This window comes from Lipotes vexillifer, unplaced genomic scaffold (genome assembly GCF_000442215.2).
Source record: "Lipotes vexillifer unplaced genomic scaffold, Lipotes_vexillifer_v1.1 scaffold948, whole genome shotgun sequence".
Classification (NCBI taxonomy): Eukaryota; Metazoa; Chordata; class Mammalia; order Artiodactyla; family Lipotidae; genus Lipotes; species Lipotes vexillifer.
Genome location: NW_006793764.1, coordinates 1,635,935 through 1,656,921, shown reverse-complemented (window position 1 = coordinate 1,656,921; position 20,987 = coordinate 1,635,935). Strand labels below are relative to the sequence as shown.

General features: G+C 40.6%; 1 protein-coding gene across 1 annotated transcript in view; it reads left to right on the top strand.

Moving 5' to 3' along the window:
• KANK1 (KN motif and ankyrin repeat domains 1) overlaps positions 1-20,987 on the top strand; it is a 161,720-nt gene that overhangs the window by 90,203 nt on the left and 50,530 nt on the right. The window contains exon 2 of the mRNA XM_007466760.1: positions 5,503-5,622. Coding sequence (XP_007466822.1) covers positions 5,586-5,622 — 37 coding nt within the window. The 5' untranslated portion in view covers positions 5,503-5,585. The remainder of the gene's footprint in view (positions 1-5,502; positions 5,623-20,987) is intronic.

Here is a 20,987-nt window from a genome sequence, read left to right as displayed (position 1 = left end):
GCATTCCTGGCTCTTGGAGCCTTAGGACATAATTTTTCCCCAATTAACCCATCTTTAAGTCAGTGATTTTGAGAACCTTTGGCCTACACTGGACTCACCTGGAGGACTTGTTAACATACAAACTACTGGGGTCCACCCCCAAAGTTTCAATAGGTTTGGGGCAGCCTGAGAATTTGCATTTCAAAGAAGTTCCCAGAAGATCATGATGATGATGCTGGTCTGGGAACCACACTTTGAGACCTCCACTTTCTCGTCTCCTGCCTTTGCATGTGCTGTTCCTTCTGCCTAGAATGCCCTTCCACATTTCTTGCCCTGAAAAACACTCATTCATCCTTTAAGACTTAGGCCAAGTGATTTCTTCTGAATACATTTTTCAGCTACTCCCACCCTTTTTGGGCAAAGTAAGACCACCTTACTATGGATTGGAGTTGAACTGTGTATACACTGCTGTTTCAGTGCTTTCTCCTTTAATTGTGTCTCTGTCTGCTTCCAGCATTAGTGTGTGAGCTTCTGGGAATGGCATAATAATTTAGTTTATCTTATTTCTCTAAAATGGAAACAAAATAGTGGCTGGTACAAATTCTAGGATGATGTAGTCTTTAAAACATGTTAAGGTAATTAAAATATACATATAGTCAATATATTGAAAAGAAATAGCCTCAGGTGGTAACAATGGAACATTAGGATTGTGAGATAGTAAATGATTATTTTTGCATGTTTTGTCTTTTCTGTATTTTGTCAAATTCTTTTTTTAATTAATTAATTTTATTTATTTATTTTTGGCCGCGTTGGGTCTTCGTTGCTGCACGCAGACTTTCTCTAGTTATGGCGAGCGGGGGCTACTTTAGTTGCGGTGTACGGGCTTCTCATTGCGGTGGCTTCTCTTGTTTCAGAGCATGGACTCTAGGCACGTGGGCTCAGTAGTTGTGGCTCACGAGCTCTAGAGCACAGGCTCAGTAGTTGTGGTGCACGGGCTTAGTTGCTCCGCAGCATGTGGGATCTTCCTGGACCAGGGCTCGAACCTGTGTCCCCTGCATTGGCAGGCAGATTCTTAACCACTGGGCCACCAGGGAAGCCTAGATTTTGTCAAATTCTGTATATTGCTTCTTTTTTTTTTTTTTTTTTGCGGTACGCGGGCCTCTCACTGTTGTGGCCTCTCCCATTGCGGAGCACAGGCTCCAGATGTGCAGGCTCAGCGGCCATGGCTCACGGGCCTAGCCGCTCCGCAGCATGTGGGATCTTCCTGGACCGGGGCGTGAACCCGTGTCCCCTGCATCACCAGGCAGACTCTCAACCACTGTGCCACCAGGGAAGCCCTATTTTGCTTCTTTAATTTAGGAAAAATACTATATGCTATAAAAGACATTCTAGAACTTACACATCAAAATGGTTGTTTCCCCTTTCATAATTGTCATTTTGAGCAGCAAGGTTCTTATTCCAGTTGTGCTGCACTGATCCTGTCCATTTTTTAAACTCCTGCAGTGCCCCTGAGGATCTCTCACCTGTCCTCAGTGGCAGAAAAATTTTTAAGTATACTTAATTTTTTGAAAGAGTCAAATGACATTCATGGCAAAGTCTAAGGAACAAGATTGATAATCAAGCTGATTAATATCATGTGGAGTCTGGAAGAGAGTATGACCAGTAAGTGCTAAGATATACCCTGTGTGTCATATAAGTAGCTCCTCAGGCTCTTAAACATGTAATCTCAAAGAGTAAAGCTGGAAATACAATTGCTTTAAAACCAGTATTACATAAAACTTTGAAACATAACTTTCTACCTAAAAGGGATTTGAATAGAGCATCCTAGCTGTGTGACTTCGGCACATGTTAAACCTCCCAGTGCCTCAGTTTCCTATCTGTGAAATGGGAAGAGAGGATTTTTGTACTTCATAGGGTTGTTGTGAGGTTTAATTAAGGTAATAACTGTTAAGTGCTTTTAAAAGTGCTTTTAAAGGTAACATCATTTTGCCAATTCCAAGATTCACATTTTAACACTTGTGAAATGAGGATATGTCTTACAATTAATGTAATTTTAAGAAGCACTTTATTACCATTTAATTAGCAGTATCTTTTTTAAAATCAAAGGTACTTAAAATAATGGTGCAGCTTGGAGTAGATGATGTTTTAGATTTCAATAACATAGCAGTAAGAACTTGATAAACACTGGCTGTCATCAGCATTGTCATCAGTGTTGTGGCTATCATCATCATTATCTTGGTTCTAACCAAGGCAATGCTATTTGGTTGGTTGACAGTGCTGGCCTAGAGTGCACATCAAATTTCTGTTTCATTTATTTGTTTTCATTGATGTGTTCTTAGAAAAGATCTAGTGAGCTCTTCTTCATATCTGTTTCATATTAAGCTAATGTATCTATGGGGTTAATTCATGCAATGTCTGCATTATTCTCTGCACCATACTTGGGGAGCTGCTAAAATGTTCTTCAATGCAGATCAGTCTCTTAAAATAAACAGACAAGAAGACAAATTCTTTATTTTCTCTGTTGATGTATTTTCCTAAATCTTTTTGAGGCACTTTTTCTTAGTGAGCAAAACCAAGCCACTGTTGTACCACTAAAGATTTACTGGTTTGCAGTCTTCTCTGGCAGTGAAAAGAAGCAGTTTATTGATCTGTAACAGAATGGATCACGGCCAAATCTTTTCTGGTTTATACAATTCACTGACATAAGAAACTGCATATCATTAAGAAGACTGAGTCCTCACAATTTGAGGCCACCTGTCAGGCATGAACAATAACTGGGAAAAATCAATACACAATATAAAACTGTTGTTTCTGCACAGACACTGCCAGGATCCACACCCAGTGACAGGCATATTTTGTTATTTTACCAGTGATATATGCCTGTGATTCCTAATTTTAGGCTTCCTCCTCATTTTGATTTTATTGTTCAGTTTGGGGGAGGGTGGGAGAGACCAATTTCAATCTGAGATAAAAATCTTCTGCCAGGTGAGAGAGGTTCAATAACCAGAGAGAACCTTGGACCAAAGTTTATGAAGCTTGACTAGGAAGATTCTGGGCACATCTCCATCCAAATACCTTGACACATATTTCATTCACCCATAACACAAGCAGCTTGTTTCTTCTGGCCTTCTGTTTGCCCTCAAGAATTTAAATGGTGGTATTTACAAGCCATTATGAAGCAAGAATACAGACACATAGGGCTAGATTGAGGCCAGTAAACAGTTTTTGCTTAGGTTTTGTTATTGTTGCTTTTAGAAATATAATTAGTTGAATAATCCCAGAAGCTGTTGGGCTTCTTTCTTTTGCCCCCTCATCAACTCACTCACCCTTCTTCAGTTTACCCAGTCCCCACCTTTGTTTCTTAACAAAGCTACATTTGTCGGACATAATGCTCACTCTATCCCTAAAGTCTGGCTTTTGATTCAGCTAGCTCTGACTCTCCAAGTTCAATGCTGTGGACCTGAACCAGTGCCTGTTTCCAACAGAATGTCTGGTGATTGCCACACAGAGAGATTAGAGTCATCCTGCCCTCCTGGTGTTCTGCCAGACAGAAACTGGGGACCAGCAGGGAGCTGGGAGGCCTCCAGTGGGAGGCTGAGAGTCAGGTCTCTGTGGGTAAGCTGAGCAGTAGTCACTGTAGCTGGAAAAGCCATGCAAGGAGCACAGCTGTCAGAAGCAGCCTTGTAGAAACCGGTCCTTTAGGGTTTGCACTGAGCTACTTTCAGTAGTCAGCCTTGAACCATCGTGCAAACCCATTCAAACAGTGAAGAAAATTTCCCTAGCTGAGCAGCAAGAAATTCTCACCCTGTGTGATCAAAGCAATCAGCTGGTTCCTCTTCCTTCCTGTTTGTTTATATTTCTAATCTCTTGTGATCTCCATGACTGTGGGCTGATAGTTTTCTTTTGCATAGTGTTTTAAAATACTTTTTTCTTTCTTCAGTGCATTTTAAAGCAGATAAAACCAAGTTGACAGGAAGTATCTAATGTTTCTTTTTTAAATAATTGTTATTACAAAAGTAATGAAGGAGCTAAAATCATCCATAATTGCATCACTGAAGGGCAGCCACAATGAACATTTTGGCATATTTACTTCTAATTATTTGAAATAGATGTGTAAATATGTGCATATGTATTTTTAACAAAATAGGTTATGACAGAGTAGTTTTTTTTAATCATTAAAAGCTCTTAAATGACATCAGTGGCTGCATTAGAATCCAGGATAAATGGATATGTTATTTATTTTAGCATTCTGTTTTGGGAAGCTCATGTGGGTTTCTAAATTGACACTGTTTCTCAGCTTGGAATTCGTTAAGCTCAGTTTCTTCGGATTTTGTTGGTTTAGAGTGAGAATTTGGACACAGTGGAAATGGAATATTTGTCTGTACCATTGTTTGCTTTCCTTGCCAACATTTTAAAAAATTAATTAATTAATTTATTTTTGGCTGTGTTGGGTCTTCGTGCGGGCTTTCTCTAGTTGCGGAGAGCAGGAGCTGTTCTTCATTGAGGTGCTCCAGCTTCTCATTGCGGTGGCTTCTTTTGTTGGGGAGCACGGGCTTTAGGCTCATGGGCTTCAGTAGTTGCAGCTTGCGGGCTCTAGAGCGCAGGCTCAGTAGTTGTGGTGCGTGGGCCTAGTTGCTCCACGGCACGTGGGATTTTCCCGGAACAGGGCTCAAACCCGTGTGTCTCCTACCTTGGCAGGCGGAGTCTTAACCACTGCGCCATGAGGGAAGCCCTTGCCAACATTTCTCAAAAGACATTTTGAAGAAGCAAAGATTGGAACAGTGGGGTTTTTTTCTTGTTTTTTGTTTTAAATTTTGTGATTGGAATATGTCTTGTAATCTCAGTTAACTTTTAAGCAGAGAATCGATATAAAATAAGAAATATGTTGCCTAACAAACCCTAATGTTTCAAAACCACGTGTCGTGCTGTGTCATTTGAAGTTTATCCAACAGGAAAATGGGAGATTTTGAAGATTTTTTTTTTTTTAAGACAGGGACTGCCTGGGTCAGATTTATGTTTTAAAAAGACTAGGTCAGTGAAAAACTTGAGCTATCACAGAAGAATTCACATGAAGTTTAACCTTTTAAAAAAATGAGCATTTGGTGCGACAGCTGCTTTGGTGCAATTGAGAAAATGAAACTATTGAACCAACATTTGGAAAGGAGGATACATGTAAAAATGAAAAATAGTTTGTGAAATGATACAGAATGATACATATTTGTATTTGAAGGCCACCTTCCTTAAAAAGTCACGTTTCTGGAGAACATATTTTATCTCCCATAAGAGTACTGTGTCTAGAGACCTGCTTTCAGCACCTGTCCACTGGTGCATCTGTGGGTGTGTCACTCTCAACACCCAGTGGCCGGGTCCGGGGCAGTCACAACCTTGTTCCACAGGCTGTCTCTCCCCGCTTCCAATTTGCTCTCTCCATTAGCAGTCATCTTTGTAAACAGAAGTCTAAGATTTCGTGTTGTGCATATTTTTAAATGACCCATTTTGATGGGGCTCTCTTTATTGTTTCAGGTTGAGTGCGATTGGGAACTTGATGCATAAAATTTGCATGACTCCTCATTCCTTTCTGTATCTGTCTTTGGATTCAAGCCAGCATGGCTCACACCACAAAGGTTAACGGCTGTGCCCCAGGTAACTCCATGTTCTGGAGAGAGTGTGTGTGTGTGTGTGTGTGTATTAGTGTGTGTCTTTGCTCAAACTAATTTATTTCTTTTTTAATAATGGATAAATAATAAGTTGCCTAGATAACTAGGATTTCAAGCAATTTCTGTCCATTGAAGTTTTTTGTTGTTGTTCTGTTTTAATCTCTTAGAGAATTTGCTTTTATCTTTAGAGACTTTATGTACAAAAATCATCTAGGTAAATTATTACCTAAGTCAATTCTATTGGAGTGTTGAAAGATAAATGTGAAATACTGAATGCTGATGCAAGAATAATGTACACTCCTCTTGCGCTTCTTTATGAGGGATTGAACGATGAAAGAGGAAATGAGTTTGAATGCTTAAAACCAATTCCTAGTATCCACTCCCAAGCAGCTTTTGTTTTTTTAAAGTAACTTTCCCAGAGGGGAATGTGCAGCAAACCAAATATATTATGAATCATTAGGACTTGTATTCTGATTATTGCTTTGGTTATGTTAGAGACCTATAGAGTTTGCATATCTATTCCAATATTGCTTATATAAGATTTTGGAGAAATTTATAGAACAATTGCTGAGAAAAGCCTCCTAAGAGACAGTATATGACAGGAGATGACAGCCTGTCCGAAATGGTACTCTAAGTGTTCATTCCTCTTTTGAGCTATCTGCCAAATAGCAGAACGTGTGAGAGCAGTAACTGTGTATGTGGGAATTCTTGTGGAGCGCTTGAGTCCAAGGTCTTCGCTCTGCTGGCTCTGAGCACTGGGTAATGGAGAGAATGTGGGATTGGAATGGGGAGACCCATCTCCTGCATTAACCATGAATTATGGGGCAGGACTATTTCTCCATGTGTAAGACATCAGTAAGTATATCCACCTGCAGGGTTAGAACCAATGAGAGCACCAGAAATGTGCACACAAGTGCCGTGTAAGTTGTAAAACAACAGCAGAAGGAGGAGACGTCTGAATTGGGCCCACCTGGCCCGTGCGTGGCTTTCTGTTTCAGCAATCCCAGCTGCAAGTATCCCCTCTGGAAAGATGCTCTAGCTTGCCCCAAACCAAACCTAAATAAACTCAATTGTTTATTATGGAACAACTGATCTTACTCTGTTCATTCTTTTTCCTATCCTTTCTACTGCTCAACTTCTCAGGACTATTAGAGATTCTGCTCAGGACTGCTGTCATTAATAAAATATGAATGACAATACCTAACATTTAATGAACAGTTAGTATTACCATGGTGCCCAAGATGTTTTACCTGCATTATCATACTTAATAGTCATAGTAATTCTAGGAGAGTATGCTGTTATAATCACCACCACCACTGTCGTCCCTATATGATGGCACAGAAAAGCTCAGTAACTTAGCTAAGTGAAGAAAGGAAAGTCAGGATTATTACTTCTTTCTCTAGTCGAATATTTGATAAGGGAAGAGATTGAAACATTGTGAAATTTCTTGAGAGTTGTGGGCGGGTTTCAATCCCCCGTGATGCTATGATCTCCCTTCCCTCTCCTGCCCTCAGTTCTTCTCACACACTCAGAGGAAGGGGGCTCGAAGTTGTTGGTGCCTCGGAACGCTCTGGTATCTCTGGCAGAATCAATATATTCAAGGGTTTAGATACTTACCCCAAGTGACCCTAATTCCCTTTCCAACTTGACTTGTCCTGGAGTATCCCTTTTCCTTTGTTCCTGAAGTCTGATGATACAGTTATAACCTTTCTTCCTCACCTGGTGTCCTGCCTAACAGGTTTGGGGACTGAGTCTGAAAGTGAAGAAAAGCTCTCTGATTTGTGACTTCTGGGGTGTCAGGGTATGAATTGTTATTGCACAAAGGTGCCTGGACAACGCAAGGGAAGGATTTTGTTTATTCTAATCACCATGACCTCTGTAAGCCTGTAAGCAAATCTGATTAGAGGCTTAGTCATACACAATTACTTTAATTTTATATATGCATATATGTGTATAAATATATATGTGTATGTACACACACAGGTACATATACATGTATACATTATGTATACATATACATACACATATATATATATGAAACTCATTAGAGAAAATTTTATAATACACAAGTTTAGTGTTTTCCAAAAAAATAAAGCAAGAATTACTGGCAATACCACCACCCCAAAATAAATTTTTTGCTCATTTTCTATTTGGCCTTTAAAATTTTTTTCTTAATTTAATTTATTTATTTTTTAAATTTTTATTGGCGTATAGTTGATTTACAATGTTGTTAGTTTCTGCTGCACAGCAGAGTGAATCAATTATACATACACATATATCAACTCTTTTTTAAGATTCTTTTCCCATATAGGTCATTACAGAGTTCGAGTAGAGTTCCCTGTGCTCTACAATAGGTCCTTATTAGTTACCTGTTTTATATCAATATATAGTAGTGTGTATATGTTAATCCCAATCTCCCAGTTTATCCCTCCCCCGCTTCCCCCTGGTAACCATAAGTTTGTTTTTTTGACGTCCATGACTCTATTTCTGTTTCGTAAATAAGTTCATTTGTACCATTTTTTTAGATTCCACATATAAGCGATATCATATGATATTTGTCTTTCTCTGTCTGACTTCACTCAGTATGACAATCTCTAGGTCCATCCATGTTGCTGCAAATGGCATGATTTCCTTCTTTAAATTTTATGCATTTCACATAGTGGAGATTGTAGTTATAAAAATCTTTATTTTACATTTTCTTTTCTCACTTTGTATTACAAAAGAAATAGCTGCCCATTGTTCAAAACAAAAAAGGCCAAACTCAAACAATGCAAAAGTGTATGTGAGTTATAAATATACTTTTTGAAATGTAATTAACATAAGAACATTTACAAACCCAGATTAAGATGGGATAAAGAGAGCTTTATGGCAGCTAATGAAGGCTGGTTACTGATCTTTCCCATGAGAAAAAGTTACATTATTTGGATAGTTTAGTAGAAGTTTTAAATGTGGAGTAAATTATATGGTTTTCTTGCATTTTCCAAAAATAAAGTATAAGATTAAATATGCTTTTTTAAACTGTACTTCCCCTAGATGTGCTATGCCCAAAAGGGGTCTCCCTCCCTACTCCTACCCCTGAAAAATCACTGCTTTGGGCTCCGTAGAATATGAGGAGAAATCCTGTGTGATGGTGCAGTCAGAGCACTGGCAAAAGAAACACTTTCCATGGTCTTAGGAATAAAGCAGATGCAAAAGAAGACAGATGAGAAAAGTACCACCTAGTTAAACTGTGCCCTTGGCTGCAAAACACACCTGAAGACTGATCATCCCATGTTCACGTCCCTGTTTAGAGTTTAAACTGGGTAAGGGACCATTCCAAGTCCTTTTTATACTGTGACTTCCCCATTGAGTCCTTCAGTTAGATTGGGTAAAAGGTACTGATTTTTTTTTTTTTTTTGAAATATAGTTGATTTACAGTGTTGTGTTAATTTCTGCTGTACAGCAAAGTGATTCAGTTATATATACATTCTTTTTTCATATTCTTTTCCATTATGGTTTATCACAGGATTTTTTAAAAAATATTTATTTATTTATTTTGGCTGTGCCGGGTCTTAGTTGCAGCATGCAGGATCTTCGTTGAGGCATGCGGGATCTTTAGTTGCGGTGTGCGGGCTCCTTAGTTGCAACATGCAGACTCTTAATTGCTGCATGTGGACTCTTAGTTGCAACATGCATGCAGGATCTAGTTTCCCGACCAGGGGTTGAACCCGGGCCCCCTGCATTGGGAGCGTGGAGTCTTACCCACTGAGCCACCAGGGAAGTCCCTATCACAAGATATTGAATATAGTTCTCTGTGCTATACTGTAGGACCTTGTTGTTTATCCATTCTATATATAATAGCTTACATCCGCTGACCCCAACCTCCCACTCCATCCCTCCCCCTTATAAGAGCAGTTAGTTAATGCTGTAATTTGTAAATTTATTACTGTACATTTCAGACATACAAAATATGTAAAGTTTATGTAACAAGCACCCATGTACATACCATCACAGCATAAGAAATAAACTTAACTAGTACATGGCAAATATTACTGAGCACCTACAACGTGCCAAACATCATTCTGGGCCCTGGGAATAGAACAGTGAACAAAACAGGCAAAAATCCCTGCTTTCAGGAATCTTACATTCTAGTGGAAGTTGAAGTCTCCTTGTGGACAGAGTATCCAGATAAAATAGAGGTCATTCTTATACTATAAAAGTATTCTTTGTTTATCTGAAATTCAAATTTAACTGGGTGTCCTGTATTTTTATTTGCTAAACCTGGCAACCTTACCTGTGAACCTTCCAGATTGCATCTTCCTTCTTACTGGCAACCCCCTCATTATCAATTGTTTGTCATAGTTTTATCTCTTTTTCACCAGATCCTTTATCCTACTTCTATTGACTGGTCCAGTTTTGTTTTCATTAATTTAAAACATTTTATTATGGTATTACTAAGAGTACCCTAATGTCATTTGTTAATGTAATGACTTATGAACATCATAAATTGCTCATGGCTGACTGTTCTCTTTTTATATAGCCAAGTAGTAAGTAAATGGGGGTCATTGGTTAGGTAAATTGCTGTATTTCTGAAGAATTTAGAGATAGGAACAGTGTGCTTTTCCCCAAGTTTTTGCATCATGTTGTAAACTGAGTGTACTGATCGATGCCTCTGTAAACACTAATTAATGTTGTGAAACTTTAATTAGAGCCTAGAATCTCTTTAGAAGCCAAATAACAAGTGGCTTATTTGTCAGATGAAGATAATAATACCTGTCCTACCTTCTTCACAGGATTGTTGTGAATAAAAAATAAAACAATAACCGTAAAAACACAATGTAATTTGCTGGTCAGATGTCAGGAAAATCACCATCCTTCTTGTTTTGCTATCTCTGTTATGAGTTCCTGATGTAATAAACACCGGCTCAGGTGCCATTGTGCCAGGCTCTGTCGGATGCTGTGATGCTGGGGAAAGAATTGAATTACTGTCCTTTGACAGTTAAATGAAATGGATAGATGAGCATTAGGGAGTGACTTTTTATGCTTGCCATCACCATTTTTATTTCTGTGAATACTTGCCTTTGCTAGTTTATTACAGTTTTTCCCTCTCTTGCTATTCTCTTTCACAGCCCAAATACATGTGAATTTTTCCAGACAGATGCATACTTACTCATTTAATATACTTATTGAACTACATTAAACATTTGGTTGTCTTTTTTTTTTTTTTTTTTTTTTTTTTGTACAACAGAAACTAACACAATATTGTGAAGCAGTTATACTACAATAAAGATCTATTAAAAAAAAAAAAGAAAAAAAGACAGCCTCTGGTGTTGATCGGGCCTCTCACTGTTGTGGCCTCTCCCGTTGCGGAGCACAGGCTCCGGACGCGCAGGCTCAGCGGCCATGGCTCACGGGCCCAGCCACTCCGCGGCATGTGGGATCTTCCCAGACCAGGGCACAAACCTGTGTCCCCTGCATCGGCAGGCGGACTCTCAACCACTGCGCCACCAGGGAAGCCCTGGTTGTCATTTTAAATTAATATAATAACTTTCATAAAATCTTGTTACCCTGGTCAGTTATTTGGCTCCAGGTTTTTTCTCCATGCTGATCTTAAATGAGGTACAAAGGCCACTGATAAGACCTGGCCAATCAGAGAGAGCCAAAGACTCATGGCCGAGCAGGCAGAAGGCTGCAGTGCAGTGCAGCCCACTCTCCGTTGTGTAAATATTTTTTCTGGGCAGGAGGATTTCTCAAACAGAACTCTGAGCCCACTGCAGTGAACCTGAAAGCAGGGATTGCGTGCTGTTTGTCAAGTCTAAGACAAGACCAATTTGCATTGACTGGTTTGGCTGGAGCCAACCTGGTGTTTTCTGAGACCATCTGTAAAGAATGTCACAGAGCATGGCAGAGGTGGTGTGTTCATGGTGGTGAGTCTTAGACCTGACATCTGTGTTTGTATTACTCCAAAGACAGAGAGTAAGCTGATTAGAAACTGGGGCTGCTTTAATTCATGGGTACCCTTCTTGACCTTCCAGGGTCTCCTGATACAATCTGCAAGAGGATTAAATGAGTGTTCCTGTTTGTACTTTGCATTTTCCCCTAAGCGGTGTGTTCAGTGGTTATCAGAAGAGCTGAGAGGGTAACACAGAGCTGCCTAACATAAAAACATATGTAAGAGCTAGCCAGGATTTTGATTTCTCCTGTTCAATCTCCCTTCCTTATTTTCAGATGGCAAAATACGACTTGCCACCATGGCTAAGCCAGAAGTTGAATATGGAAAGTAATTTTCCTTTGTTTGAGACCTTCTGTTGACATTAAAAATCAGAAGTATAGTGTCTGAAGATCCGATCAAGGGGAAACAGATCAAGGGGAAAGTATGTATTTAAGAAAACTACAAAAAACCCAAAAGTAGAATGATTACAAATAACATGTCCTTCCTGACAGGGGTTATTTTTTTCCGTGTGAATTTTGTTTCATAGAGCCAAATTAACAAACATATTCTAATACTATATATATATATATATATATATATATATAATATTTGTATATTTAGTATATCATGCAGTTTCATCCTGTTATTTGATGTGTTTACTAATTGGATTTAATTAGATTATGCATTTCAACTTCAAATGAAACTTCGTTGTTAGTTATTTGAAGGCTAATTTCACGCTGAAGTTTATAAATGAAATAATTTACTTTCTTATAGTGATGGTGTTTGGTAAGATAGTTATTTTTTTTTAAGTAAGAAGTATTTGCATTTGAATTTCATTACTGTTAAAATGCCAAGACCACCTACAAACAGGGACCCTGGGTTTTAGAGTCGTGCTTGTCTGGTTAATCAGAACCCCAGAATTTGTCCAGCCCCCAGGAGGCTCTGAAGAGTCCCTCCCTTGTCAGGGCTTGCCTGTTTTATAAACTTTCAAGGCTTTGGTTTTAAGCTGTAGCCAGCTTCGCCTTATAAGATTTTTGCTTCAAACCATGAGCGAGTCATAATGGGTTAAGCATCAGATTTCAGACAGGCGATTAGCTCTCCAGCTAAGCTGAGGAAGGATGACTTATCTCCCAGCAAGTACCAGCTGACTTGGGTGTAAGAAGGATAGAATCCAGGCTCTTGCTAGTCCTGAGTGCTGGGCAAAGTACCCTTCAGTTGTCGATTGCTGCCCTGATACACTGTGGGTGCCAACAAAAAAGAAAAAACACAAAATAAAAGCCCAACAGGGAGATTGGCTATGTTAAGAACTTGAGCTGTTACTATCATTAGGAGACTGCATAGTGAGGCAAAGGATTACAACAGCCCTTCCTACAAGGACTTGAATATTTTGTGCCCTGCTCACCCGCAGACTTCCCATCGTGAGTATTGACATTTGTTTCTGATTATACACTTCCCCTCTTTCTGGAAGAACTTTGGGTGGGCTAGTTGAGCCCATTAGCTTCCTTCTTCCTGTGTCCCGGATAATTCCTGTTCATCTCCTTTGTGCAGTTTCTGAGAAAGGTTTGAATGGGTTTGGAGGAAAATCAGTGACTAAAGCTCACAGTTTCTGCTTTGGGGACCTTTTCTGTAAAAGGCTCTTTGATCTGGCATGAAAAATAGTTAGCATAGTTCTCAAGTTCACAGAGATAATGAATTCTTGCTCTTTTCTGGCAACATATTTTAAAATGGCATTGAGTAGACTTCTCTAATAAAAATCCTCAAATAAGACCCAACCAGGAAATCAGACTTGGTAAGATTCATTCATACAGTTGTAGAAGTTCTAAGTCAAAAAAAAAATCATGATTCTATCTTTCCTCCCTTGGCTGCCTTGTTAGATATTTTTGGAGTGTACTCTATTCCATATGCTTTAGGAAAAGTATGTTCATGTTTTAGAGGATAAAGCCTGGCTCTGCTTTTGGGTTGCAGTTCATTATGAAGCCTGAAAACAAGAGAAGTGTTTAAAATATGCAGCCACTTACATATATAGCATTAGTGATCTCAGCTGGCAGTTCTATATGGACAAGTGATCTCACAGCTTAAAAATAAGTATGTAGCTATTTTGAGGATTTTTAAAAATAGTGACCAGATTTCTAATCCTAGTAGTTCTTGGAGCAAGCCATGGCTGAAAATTCAGATTGAATAATATTCTGTAATATTCAGAAGGCTTTTCTAACCAACAGAATGAAAAGCAGAACTACAGACATGAGGGAGAACTGGACCAAGAGAAAAAAAATTATTGGATTCATGGGATTTGTTCTTATCCTGAAATTTAAATCTTTGTACTCTTACTTTGTCTTGTTTGTGACAAGCCAGATTTGAGTGGTTCGTGACATTTCTACCAGCTGGATCAGAGGTTGTGGACATGGCTACATTTCATCATATAAACCTGTATTTAAAGGAGCTGGTGCTAGAGTAATAGTTTATGGAAGCAACTTGCTATTAATAGTCACAAGTACTAAATTTATTTTAGCTCCTTTTTCTGTGATTTTATTAATTGGAACAGTTCTCTCTCCAAGGGATCTTTTGCATTTTGGACATGATCTCTGTTGGATAGAATCAAGTGATAGTCATGGGATTTTCTGAATTTGATTTCACAGTATCTGGTTTAGTTGATAAATTCCATCAGCTTTTCAAACATTGATTCAGCTTGTCCTGCCAAATTTTCCCTTCCCTGTCCACTCTCTGAGTGCCTTTTTCTTGCATCAACTATCTACTAGGCAAAAGCATTTCGAGTGTTTCTGTACAGCAGGCACATTTAAGAGTCTCCTGAAAGGGGACTTCTGTCGTGGCGCAGTGGTTAACAATCCGCCTGCCAATGCAGGGGACACGGATTCGAGCCCTGATCCGGGAAGATCCCGCATGCCGCGGAGCAACTAAGCCCGTGCGCCACAACTACTGAGCCTGCACTCTAGAGCCCGCGAGCCACAACTACTGAGCCTGCGCACCACAACTACTGAGCCCGCGAGCCACAACTACTGAAGCCCACGCGTCTAGAGCCCGTGCTCCGCAACAAGAGAAGCCACCGCAATGAGAACCCCGCGCACCGCAACGAAGAGTAGCCCCCGCTCACCGCAACTAGAGAAAGCCCACGCGCAGCAACGAAGACCTGACACAGCCAAAAATAAAAAAAAAGTCTCCTGAAAGAAAGGGGGAGAATATGCCAAGATTAGAAATATAACAGAGGGAGAGAGAGGTGACATTTCTAATAATTCATAATTCCAACTGCTTAATCTCTTTAAATCGTTAGTCACGTGCATCAGTTCTTACATTCTTCTAACTAAAACAGAAAAAAGTTCACTCTTCCTCTGCTCTCAATATCCCCCTCATGTAAGACAGCATACCCACCAAGTGACGGCTGGTTTATTTCCTTTTCCCTAGCATTTCAGATTGATTGACTGGGATTTTTTATTCAAATCAGGGCCACTCCATGGCAGTGTTTTTTGAGGCAGCCCATTTGGCATGTTCCCTCCAACCGTGAGGACAAAGCCTGATTTGTCTTCCCATGACCTGGCAGAGGAGGTAGAAGTACCTGCTGGCTTCATGCAGCATGTCCCCTAGCCAGTATTCCACCTCTTCACGTGGTGAGTCAGCCCGATGGTATACTGACTTCTATAGCACAGCAGGGTGGAGACCTGGAAGTCCATAAGCCGGTCGGGGAGGAGGGAATGGTTTGCGTGTCAAACCATTCCAGCAATGCAGCTTACAGGGAAAAATTGCAAAATACTGAAGCCCTTTGCCGCCAGATTTTTCCATTAGCACCACACACAGTTTTCAAATCTGCCTCATGGACAGCTGTTTGGCAATGTGAGGGGAAAAGGTCACGTCACATCATAAGCTCTGTGGTTGGTTACCTGTCAGCCTGTCCTATAAGGAATCTCAGCAGGCCCTGAGCAATGCCTTCTAAACGCTCATTCATCACACACACATACAAGGAGCTGTGGATTCTCCAAAGCGGGTGCTGGGAAATTATTTGGGAACTGGAAGACAGTGCTGGAACTTACACCACCTCAGGATACTGATTTTAAATGAAGAAATCCAAGACAGAAAAGCTTCCAGAAAGGTAAAGAGGGCTTAGAGCTGGGGGCTTTTCCTCTGGGACATTATCCCTTGGTTTTCTGTCCTCTGGACAGAAAAAGTAGGCTTTCCAAATAGTGGTAAATTTAAGTGAGGGTATAGTTTTTGGACTACCAGAAAGAATGATACAAAACTCAGTAGAAATAATTCAGTTCAGTGAGTTCATTCATTCAGTAGCTCACTTTTAAAAGACTGCACAGAAATTTACTAGGCAGAGGGCACCTGTTTCCCTTCTTTGTGGAAGGACCAACCCTGAGGTTCTGTGAAAGTGGGTCTGTCTTTGCCTTATTCTCACTACTTTGTGATTTTGTTTTGTTAAGGATGGCTGGCAAGATTAAGGGTCATTGAGCTTTCTATACTTTTGTTATTTTCTCTGTCTCTCCAAACATTTTAGCTTTCATCAACTTTAATCTCTGTTTTCTGCTCTTTACTCTGAGCCTTTGTTTTGGGCCTTATTTTGACAGAAATCATAGTCCATTTCTGTTTCTTCAGTCATAATGCCTGCAAAAATCACAGTTGGCTTTCCCAGTTCTCCATGGCTCCAGGTAGTAAGAGACCTGCTCTGTCCAAAGAGGTGTGAAAGAAGCAGGGGCTTCTCCACCACCCCAGCTGCTGCTCCCCCACTCCTACCTGCCCTGTAGGCTTTGCGCAAAGCGCTGTTCTCTTTACTTGGATGTCTTTCCTGTATCTGTTTATATGAGCCCTTCTTATGCTTCAAGTCCTGCTTCCTCTCTTACCTCTTCCAACACGTGTTCTCAGATACTCCCAGTGGGAATTCGCCCATTCCTCTTCTTTATTCCTGGAGAGCTCTGTATTCTGTTAAATAGTTGCCATCACTTGCTTTTAGGTAAACGTTGTGGTTGCGTATCTCATTAATCTGTAATCTCTTGAGGTCTTAAGAGGCAGGATTCATGTCGTCTTCATCTTGGTATGCCCGTTGTGGCTTGTGTAGTACCCAGCATAGCCAACAGGCTCAGTGTTCAACCAACAAATGTTTGCAGCCCACCTCCTTGGTGCTGCCTTAACGCTGGGCATCTAATACAGAGCAAGACACAGGCACAGTGCCTGCTTAGGAATCTGTGGGGTTGAATTGAGCCCTACCAGTTGCCAATCTTATATTGTCATACTCTTGGCAATTTTCTCCCAGCCTGTTCACCTGGATATTTCCCCTGCATGAACAGGTGGCTTTCACTCTGTCACACATACTTGGAGTCTTCCTCCTCGTACCTCACAGCTAAGTGGAAGTTGTAGTGTATACTTTCTCTCCATCACGTGCTCTAAGGTAGGCTTAAAATGGTGTTGTGTGTTAAATGCCTTGAGTTCCAGGGAGAGGAGACCAGGTACGATGTGGTTATCCAGAGAGGAGTATTATTGGAGGCCATTTGGAAAGCTCTTTCTAGCTCCCATGGCCTCTTTGCTCCTTTCCCTGCTTGTTAACAATCCAAGCAGAGAGAGGTGGGGGAGCTCCAGTCAGTTCCTCTTGCTTATTATCTAGTCTGGTTTGGTGAGCTGGTGACCTCTAAGGCGGGAGTATGGCCATTGATCTACCTTCCTTCTCACCCACAGTTTTTTGGGGAAGGTCTCTACAGATCTATCACCCCTTTTAGACGGGAGGAAATAAACTGTCCCTACTGCTTCACCATTTACAGCCTTTATAGTCTCTGTGGTATCTCAGTTAAAGTTTTAAATCCTTTAGTTTCATGCCCCAGTTCATTTTGTCATTTGGCTTTTTTAAATGTTGATTTCAAATCTCAGATGAAAATATATTGTGAGAAAGTCTTTAGTTTAAACTTAATGAAAGTAATAATCATGAGGCAACCCAGACCATGAAAAAAAACCCAACCCGTAGAAATTCAGTGTGACTCTAGTGTTAAACATTAAATGTGTTTGGGGAAACGCACTTTGTTGAGTAAGGTTTAGCAAAGACAGAGGATTCTTTTCTGGGCTTTTAAAATAGGCCCATCATCCATAGCATCCTCTTCCTGATTTCAGTTTCCCAGCTGGAATCTCACACCTCCGCTGGGGCACACCCTTTTGGTGTTGATTGTGGTCTCTCCTTGGAAAATCTCCCTGATGTTAAGTTTTAGGCGCAGATCCTTCTAATCCAGGCAGGTAAAGAGGAGTGCTCTTCCAGCACCCAGTAACAGGATGGGAAAGAACTATAAGCCCTTGCTGGACCTGTCCTGTCCTTCTAATCCCATTCAAGTCCTGTCAGCCTCCTTGGGCTATGAGGGAGGTGGGTAGAGAAGGAGCCCTGGTGGTGAGGAAGGGAACTGTGCCCATTTTTCTCCATCACTGCAGTTCCCTTAGACACCCAGGTTTTGGTGTCATATCCCATCACAAGCCTGAGAGGAGAGGATGGGTGACGTAGCGTGATAAGATATTTTAATTCTTTAAGGGTTGAGGGGAAGTCTCAACGCAGGTCCTTCATGAGCATGACAGCAGAGCATCTTGCTTTCAACCTGTCTCTTTTCAGGATGAAGACTTACAGGTAGGGTTTTTGCTATCAAGATTACCTGCGAGAGAAATGGTCATGGTAGGGATCCTAGGCTGTTGTTTTGGTTGTTGTCTTTGTCTTCAATTTGTTTCAACAAGGACTCTAGCAATTTTAAATGAGAAGAAAAAAAAGTTGGCCACCTGGAAAATGGGAAAAGGAAAGGGATGGAAACAGGAATGAAATTGCATCCCAAATGGATACCATGAAGTCCTTGCTTGCTGTCATACCGAGACCTGGGAGCGTGTTCAGTTTGACCAACCCAAGGTTTTGTTTTAATTTGAATTAATTGCCAAGATTTTTTTACATTAGATAATTTCATATAAAAATACCAATTTCTAAAAAAACACAACAATTTCTGCAGCTTATCTTGAAAAGTCAAAAGATCTGGATCAGTGGATGTGTACTTCCACAGGGCCACAGTCATCTGGAGAGGACAGGTGCCTTCCGGTTGCCCCCAAATCCCTCTGAACCCCTTCCTTTCCATCATTAACCTGGAGTCTGAAGGTAGTTGAACTTGTGATCTGAACCTTGAGGCTACTTGAATTGCTTAAGGGGCTGCCCCCAGTTTGGCTGTCAGCTTCCTTGAAGCCAAGATGAAGAACACGCTTAAGAATTGCAGAGTTTGCTTGGTTTAGAGCTGAGGTTCTCATCCCTGGCTGTGGCAGAGACTCATCTGGGAAGCTTCTAAAGATGCTGATGCCCCTGTCCCCACCACAAGAGATTCTGATTCATTGGGGTGGGGATGGGGGGACGAGTCAGCAGAACTGTGGCTACTGATACGCTTGGTTGCCATCTCAGAGTCCTGCAGCCACCGTCCAGGGAAGGACCGTTGGGACACTGTCTGCCAGCCTGGTGTCACAGAAGCCTTTGCCTGCAGCCCGTTTCCCCTCTCACAAGGAGTCACCTTTCCGGGCTACTCCCCACCTATCTGAGGAAAGGTCTTGAGCACATCTTCATCCTCTCAGGTCTCATTTGGTGGCTTCTTCTGTACATAAATTAAAGAAGAGTAGAGGCAGAGAGGTGTGTCTTTCTCCCGACAGTGGGAACCGTTGTGACTGACACTCTCCAGTCAGAGGAAGCTCCTATTTTTAATTCTTCTCCCATCCCAACTTTTGTTATCCTTGATAAAGGACTAGACATTTACTTGCATACAGTGACTTTTTCTGTTAGACCTTGCCTTCATAGAAGCACACAGACAAAATAACGACCTTCAACCTTTTTGTAGAATAAACTGTCTTCATATTTATAAAATAAAAATTTAGCAGAATTTTTTCCAGGATGAAGGAACACTACATTCAGATGCTTTCCTCAGTTTAATTCTTAAGAACGAGTCTTTTGATATTGATACTTAGTTTGGAATATAATAATGTGACTAAATAATACCAGAATTTTCTCAGAAGTACAGAGGAGAACATTTCTCTCTTAAAAGCAAATGATAAAACAAGCCTAAGGGGCTTCCCTGGTGGCGCAGTGGTTGAGAATCCACCTGCCGATGCAGGGGACACGGGTTTGTGCCCCGATCCGGGAAGATGCCACATGCCGCGCGCAGAGCGCCTGGGCCCGTGAGCCATGGCCACTGAGCCTGCACGTCCGGAGCCTGTGCTCCGCAACAGGAGAGGCCACAACAGTGAGAGGCCTGCGTACCGCAAAAAAAAAAACAAGCCTAAGGAAAGTTTTTGAATGATGGATGTTTTCTAAAACTGGATTGTGGGGATGGATGCACAACGATATACATTAACTAAAACTCATCAAACTGTGCACTTAAAATGGGTGAATTTTATGGTACATAAATATCTCAAAAAAGTTTTTCTTAAGTCCAAAAACAAGGAAAAAATTGATCTAACTCAAATCTCTTATCTGATATGGTGTCGTTGGGTAAAATAACTTGGAAGTTTTGGGATCCTGTATTTCAAAGTATCTGACACTTGAAGCTTTGTTCTTTATTAGTTTGTTATTTCTCTTTGAATCAGTTTATTTGGCATAAAACAAGCCCAGATGAATTCCACGTCATCTTAAAAAGTTTGATCTTTGTAGCTTCACGCAGGAAAATGTCTGTTTCAAAGATAGTCACTTTTAAAGCACTCAGCCACGAGAACATAAGTGGAGTGAGGTAGGATATGTGCCAGCACTAAGGTGGACCAGTTAGACTGCAAATCCAGGGGTTCTTGTAAAACTCTGCCTCTCTCCACATAGCTGTCCCATTTTGAATTTTATAAAACAGACCATTTAGAGTCATCCTTAATCTTTGTTAATCTCTGTTTTACTGTTTAGAACTAGCTTTGCTTACGTGCCCTGTAGAAGAGTTCAATTAAACTTTATTCCACTAGAGTCAGTCACGTTTACCCAATATACTTAGGCACAAGTGAAGAACAGATTTAAAAGAACCCTTTTTCCCCTCTTTTTTTTTGGTGGTGAATTTAAACCCTTAGAGGGACATCTCATTCTTAGTAAACGTTTAAAACAGAAACAAAATGTCACTCAAAGATATTATCCCCCTAAAACAGAATGCACTTGTTTGGGAACTAATTCTGTGTCTTTGAAAGTCACATGATCTAATTGGAATAAAATGTTTAAGGAACTATGAAACAAAAAAAAAGATTTGGGTCTGTGGTTTACAAATGGGAGTGTTTTTAGCCTTCAAATTACATGTTGCATTAAATAAGAATAAACCAAGAAAAGAAATCACTTGCCTCAAGCCCAGCCTGGGTTCAGCATAACACTGAATCATTTCCTTCATAGAACAGCCCTGCGCTATGGCTCAGATTGTGACAGGGAGCTTTTCTCAGCACTGGAGGGTTTGGGGGAGGGACTAAGTCAGCAGGGAGAAATA